The sequence below is a fragment of the Sinocyclocheilus rhinocerous genome, unplaced genomic scaffold, assembly GCF_001515625.1.
Source record: "Sinocyclocheilus rhinocerous isolate Xijiao unplaced genomic scaffold, SAMN03320098_v1.1 scaffold303, whole genome shotgun sequence".
Classification (NCBI taxonomy): domain Eukaryota; kingdom Metazoa; phylum Chordata; class Actinopteri; order Cypriniformes; family Cyprinidae; genus Sinocyclocheilus; species Sinocyclocheilus rhinocerous.
In genome coordinates, this window is record NW_015656152.1 from 288802 (window position 1) to 295973 (window position 7172).

General features: G+C 35.8%; 1 protein-coding gene across 1 annotated transcript in view; it reads right to left on the minus strand.

Annotated features, from left to right (window-relative positions):
- esrrgb (estrogen-related receptor gamma b) overlaps positions 1 to 7172 on the minus strand; it is a 12842-nt gene that overhangs the window by 2624 nt on the left and 3046 nt on the right. The window contains exons 3-6 of the mRNA XM_016526770.1: positions 4632 to 5008; positions 3558 to 3674; positions 2862 to 2966; positions 1758 to 1940 (exon numbers count right to left, since the gene is read on the minus strand). Coding sequence (XP_016382256.1) covers positions 1758 to 1940; positions 2862 to 2966; positions 3558 to 3674; positions 4632 to 5008 — 782 coding nt within the window. The remainder of the gene's footprint in view (positions 1 to 1757; positions 1941 to 2861; positions 2967 to 3557; positions 3675 to 4631; positions 5009 to 7172) is intronic.

Here is a 7172-nt window from a genome sequence, read left to right on the forward strand (position 1 = left end):
TATATATATATATATATACACACACACATATATATATATATATATAGTTTTTTAATGGTAAATTTAACTATTGTTTTGAGGTATAGACCTCACAAAATTATATAAAAAATATATAGAAATTAGTTTTATATTTTGAATTGCAAACATTTTTATGTAAAAGGGCTGAATAGTCCTTGTACAAATTTTCTGAAATGAAATGTATTTTTTTAATATTGTAATGTGTGTTTTTTTGTACAACATATACTGTACATATAAATGTATAAAGACGTATTCTCTGAAAACAAGTTTTAATGTGTTGTACAATTGTATTTCCCAAGTTAATTTATCTTAAAATCTTAAAGAATACATCTTTAAGAATGTCTAGATATATTTACTTAAAAACGAAACAAAAATACTGATTAAAAATAGATTTTTGCATTTCATGTCAGAATTTGTGTAGCCGGTATTATTAACCTTTTATAAAAACAACAGAAGTCTGTTGTATGTACTCATGTACTTATTCACTCACAGTCTCTCTGTTCAAATGTGAACTACTAGTGTTTATTTACCAAATACTGTAATCCAGTGCACAAAACTATGGCATTCAAACAGTCACGTGTTAAAGAGAATCACACACACACACACACCTGGTTTTGTGGTTTGTTTTGTAAGCATTACTACAGAAGTCAGTATCAACACAAAAACAGGTGCTGGCCAGTTCTGTGTGTGTACTAATGGCGCTTCTCCACTGCGTGGTACGACTCGGTTCGGCACGGCTCAGTACGGTACGACACGGCACGGCTCGGCTCGGGTTGCGTTTCCACTGCAGTTCAGAACCGCTTTAGAGTGGGCGGGATTATTCACATGTTGTTATAGTTGCACCGCCTCTACTGCCGCGACTCCTGAAAAACTTTTTCATTCCGCGTCGCCCCATCAAGCTCTCGCTGGATCCGCTCCTCTGCTATCAACGAGAGGAACGTCTGTACTTCCTCAACAGACAACGAAACCACTTTTTGGTTGTTAAAAAAGGTGCGCTCGTTCAAAACAGTTGCGTTCGATCCTTCGCTGGCTGTGCTGATTTAAATCTAGCGGTTCTTTTGTGTTTGTGTCGCAAGTTCAGTGACGCAGGTAGTGACGATTCTCTCCGGCCAATCCGTGATCAACAGAGTTCACACGTCACGTTTTGGTAACGGTACGGTTCACTTGGAACCTCAACCGAGGTGGTACTAAAAAAAGTACCAGGTACCAGGTACTGTACCCAGTGGAAAACCCCCCAAAAGTGAACCGTACCGAGCCGTATCGTGCCGTACCATGCAGTGGAAAAGCGCCATAATGCAGTGGAAAAGCTGAGATATAGTTGTAAAAATGAGCGAAATCTGACGAAACCTCGAAGAATGAGGACAGAGGACGTCCTCGGAAAAATTATTTATAAATACAGCAAACGTTACAGTTAGTCTGTAGAGTATATATTTATATACTAGCTTTAATACCAATGAAAGACTAAAAGATACATAAATGTGTGTGTGAATGTGTTTAACTTTAGAGCTGCTAAAAGGGCTGATGACTAGTGTACAGGAAGACATTTCATAATCAAATTCATTTGAAAGCATCTAATGCATTTGGCATTCCAGTGTCACAGAATGTGTGTTTGTGTGTGTTGTTAGGTTACACAGAAGCACATCCGAACTAACAGCACTTTATCTCTGTGTATCCAAAACAAATGGTAGATAATACATGTGTATGTGTGTGTGATTAAAGTCTCTTTGGTCTGTTAGTACCTGGTATGTGTTTGGCCCAGCTGATGTTGAGCACCAGCTCTCTGTCGGCGAGGTCACACAGGGTCGTTAGGGCTTTGATGTCACTGTCGGGGAGGGCGGGGTCAGGCATGGCACACACCTTCTCTGGCTCCGCCCCCAACAGCAGGGCCACCACCTTATTCTCCCCCTGAGCGCTGCAGGACGCTAACGGAAAGAAACACAGAATATTAGCACAGATAGGGTGATCATACATCCTCTTTTTCCCCTACAGGATTTCTAAATTGCCAAAAATGTCCAGGTTTCGGCTTTGTTTTCCTGATGACATGCTCTCTACAGTTCTCATATACTTGCATATATTATCTAGTTGTATTACTTTGACCGTTCTCTGTAGATCCCGCCTGATTGGTTGATTATGAACATTGCCTGCACACTATTGGTCAAACTCCTTTTCAGTCATTACCTATAGCAAGTATGAATAGAGTGCATTGATGCCCGCCCACTTTTTCAGCAAGTATTTTTTCCATTCATTTTTCCCCATAGGGATTTTTAAAAAAGTGTTTGTTAAAGCGCTGTAAGCTATGAACCAAACTAACCATCTATGAGAAGAATCACAACGTTACAAACTTTTATTTGAAGCAAAAAAGTATTTGAAAATTGGACAAAAAGGCAAAGGTACAAGACTGTGTACTTAACGGGCTTAATAAGGCAAAGAACTACAATCCCATGAACCATTGCAAATGACAAAATCGAATTAAAAATGATGGAGAAATTCAACTATCCATTTAAAGTTGCTGATTGTATATATAGAAACAATATATTTTAAGTTTATTGCAAAATATGCATTCGATTATGTCATTTGCAGTGCATCATGGGAGTGGGCGGAGCTCAGTGCTCTGATGCGATTTTCTTTACAGCATCATGGGTAATGTTGTTTTTCACCAGGGATTCTGCTGTTAAACACAATTATTCAAAACATACTGTAAGTTGAAACAATGCAAAAAGATGGCTTGATGGCTTGACTGTTGCACTCAAGGTTTTGGCAATTTCGAAATGCTGGCCAGGACATGTCCAGGAAAAACAGGATGTATGGTAAACGCATACACTGAGATGCAGTGTGGTTCTTACAATGCTTTCTGTGAGGTTGCTGGACACTACAGTAGACGCTGGAATCAGAGTCGATTCTCCTCTTATATTTCTGCCGTCCTCCTCGCACCCGGTCCAAACGCACACCTGAGTCACACACACACAATGAAAAACATAAAATAGATCCCGGGATGAGAAAAACAACTTGCTCATTATGTAGAAATAAAGAGTTTGACTGAAATAAACAGCTGCATGAAACAGTCTTTTCTACATTTTTGGCAGTAATACGACTCCACACCTGCACTAATATAACACTCTTTGCCTATTTGCTGACTGCATATAATTATTATTTTTACGTTTGTGTTTATGAAAGCACTTGAGTACAGCTGCATATTCCAGAAGCCCATGTATATATATATATATATATATGTGTGTGTTTAATCTCAGACACTTTCATAGCAAAACAAATCAAAAGAACCTGCATAGAGTGCCATTCATGTTATTTATTGCACTGCATGTAGCGAATCTCACAAAACCTGTCAAGAACATGGCAAAAATAAAATGCAAAAAAATGTATAGTTAGAATTTGATGACAATTAACCTGTCATAACATTACATTAGCACATTAAACATATAAAAAACATTATAAAAATAATCGCGTAAAACAGGCTTCATTTTCTTTGGATTCTGTAGTGAAATGTGACTGTTTTTATGAGATTCATTAACACACGCTCTCACCTTCTCGCAGCATTCCCACAGACAGACACTTAGTGAAGCGGCAGGCCTGACAGGACTTTCTCCTCCTTTTAGTGATCTCACAGTCTCTGCTGACCGAACAACTGTACTCGATATTACCTGACAGAGACAAATAGACCATCATCATCATCATCAAAATATTCATCTAGCAACAACTGTATACTAAACACGCAGACACACTTTCACTAACTAGACGAGCTGCATTTATTTGATCAAAAATACAATAATATTGTGAAATATTATTACAATATATTTCAAAATGTAATTTATTCCTGTGATAAAAGCTGAATTTTCAGCATCATTACTCCAGTCTTCAGCGTCACATGATCCTTCAGAAATCATTCTAATATGCTGATTTGCTGCTCAAGAAACATTTCTGATTATTATCAATGTTGAAAACAGTTGTGCTGCTTCATGCTTTTGAATATTTTAGTTGTGTTGCTTCATATTATTCATATTTTTGTGGAAACCATGATGCATTTTTCTGGGTTCTTTCATGAATAGAACGTTCAAAAGAACAGCATTTATTTGAAACAGAAGTCTTTACTGTCACTTTTGATCAATTTATTGACCCTAAACTTTTAAACACCTGAATCACCTACTATATTTGTCAAAATGTGTAGTATATAAACAAAGCACATCACACTGGATACTGAGCAATGTGTTCACGTGAAAATGAACCAAAAGAAAGTTTCACTTACTATGTATAAAATATATTTAATACAGCGTTATCATCAAAACTAAAGCCATAAAACATGTTCATTACATGAAATAAAATAATCTATTTCAATAATTTTATTTCAGCTAGATGCCAAGGCAGCATTGTTTTCGGTACTAAAATAACTAAAGCTTAATAAAAACACACACACAAAAAAAAAACTAATAAAAATGACAAAAACACACACAATTTTTTTTTTCTAAAACTTTAACCAAAAATAAAAACAGAAAATTTAGAATCAAATTCAAAATATTAGCAGAAACAATAATAGTATATCAATGCTACTAAATAACATCGAAGGATGGACACACAAACAGACATCAGGATGGCATCCTGACCTTGAATGGTACGTTTGAAAAACGCTTTGCAGGCCTCGCATGAAGCCACTCCATAGTGAAAACCAGACGCAACGTCTCCACACACCAGACACAAGCGTTTGGGGCCCGAGCTCAGCCCGTATCCACCCTTCACCTGTGTTTCCTCCAGCAGCCTGCAGGGGGCGCCGGGAGGCCTAAGATCCGCCTCAGCAGCAGGGTATGAAGCGGGAGAGTCCAGACATGTTGGCTTCCCTTTAGTTACTGAACTGTAGCTGCTCCCAGCGTCCGACGATGCCCCGGGACTGTGGGTCAGACTGTCCGACAGGGAAGAAGGGCTCGATGGTTCGGTCTTGATGTAGGCAGGACAGTGGCCGTCGATTGACATCATGTCCAGAAAGCTTTGCAAATGAAGAGAATGAAGAGAATAATGAGAATTAAGAAACAGACAAATGCATGCCTGCATTATCTTTATTACATTAAATTTGATTACTATTACACACACTGTAAATGCTAGATATTTTACAAGAAAGAGGTCAAATGCTACATTAAAAACATGTTAACTAAGTAAATTACAATGATAAAAATATAAAAACTTTAATTCAAATTTCTAGCCATATAAATGATATAAAAACAGATTAAAAAACAATACATGTAATTTTACCGCACCAAGGGCATTAATTTATAGTCAAATCCATATTAAAGAAAATACACATATTTTATAGCAAATTATTATTTTATTTCAAACACAAAACATTTTTACATTGTTTTTTTTTTTTTAAGTAAATGATGTGTCATCTCATAATTAGTACAAATATATATATATATATATATAATCATAAGTCATTTTATTTATATGTACATTGTAAGTCTTTTATGGGGCATTTTACACTACCGTTCGAAAGGGGGTTTGATTTTTTTTTTTAAAGGATAAAGTAATTTCAAATGTTACAAAAGATTTTTATTTCAAATACATGCCGTTCTTTTAAACTTTCTATTCATCAAAGAATCCTGAAAGAATGTTTCAAGGTTTCCACAAAAATATGAAGCAGCACAACTGTTTTCATCATTGATAATAATATGCAATGCAAATCAGCCTATTAGAATGATTTCTGAAGCATCATGTGACACTGAAAACTGGAGGAATGATGCTGAAAATTCAGCTTTGCGTCACAGGAACAAATTACATTTTAAAATATATTACAACAGAAAAGAGTTACTTTAAATTCTAATATTTCACATTATTACTGTTTTACTGTACTTTTGATCAAATAAATACAGCCGTGGTGAGCAGAAGAGACTTCTTTCAAAATCATTAAAAAAATCGTACCGACCCCAAGCTTCTGAACAGTAGTGTAGGTTTGTTTAATGTTTAAACAGCATTAAAACTAATAGCCGTAAAAGCATTATTTTAACATCACGTGTGTCACCCTGATGGTGTTTGTCCTTGTGCAGGTCATGCTGTACATGTTCTACAGGATGTTTATGTTTATAATGTTTGTATTTTTATTAGCCATGGTTCACAGAAAGACTATTTTGATGAACCTTAAACAATTTTTACTATACATTTACCAGGATTTGTTTTACAGTGCATGAAACCCTGAAATGATCTCCAATCTGACAGAACAGCAAATTAGTGGTTTTCTTTTTTTTAATCAGCACAACTATATTTCCCACCAAGTCAGACAAAATGTTTACAGCACACACAGCACCTGAACACACCTGTTTTATCACTCCATCTCTCTCTCTCTCACACACACACACACACACACACACAGCGGCCAGTAACGTGATCCTAAAGCCCATCAGGGTTTTGGTCTGGGATCCAGAGGAATTACCTGTGACTCCATCACACATCTCAAATCCTATTGCTGTAAAATGTTCGGCGAACGCTGCCAGAACGTGTGCTTATTAAAAGCGCTCTGCCTCAATTCCATGGTTTCTCAATTCTTTCAAAGTGATCACTACAATTCTTACTTAAAGTACACAGTAATCATTTTCTCTGTTCAAAATGAAGGTTGGTCAATAGTTGATGGTACATGACATGTTCTTCCGATCAACATATTGGTTTCTGGGTCCTTTAAAGCATGATGTTTTCTAAAAAAACACTTGAGGACTGTTATGTGGTGCTTTAAAGAACCCAGAAATCACAGGCTAAAGTATAAAAAGTCTTTGTGGAACTTAAACAGGTTCTCTTATTGTATTATTTTAGTTCTGATTGGAAACTTTAATCTAGTTATCTTAGTCTGATGATGATAGAGAGTTTGCAAGTGGAATGTGCATCTAAAATATTTATTACTGATAACAAGTTGCTGATTTATGGAAAAACACATTTACTATTTTTATAATTGTTACTACATAATATAAATGAATATGGGATCTCCTTTAATCAGTGCAAGAACATTATAGCCTTTTTGTTTAATTTGTTTCTATATGATCCTGTATATCCTATATGTAACTATAAAGGGGAAACTATGATTACATGCTAAATGACAATATTATATATATATATTATATATATACAAACTAAATGGAAATGAAATAATATATATATTGAATTTATAA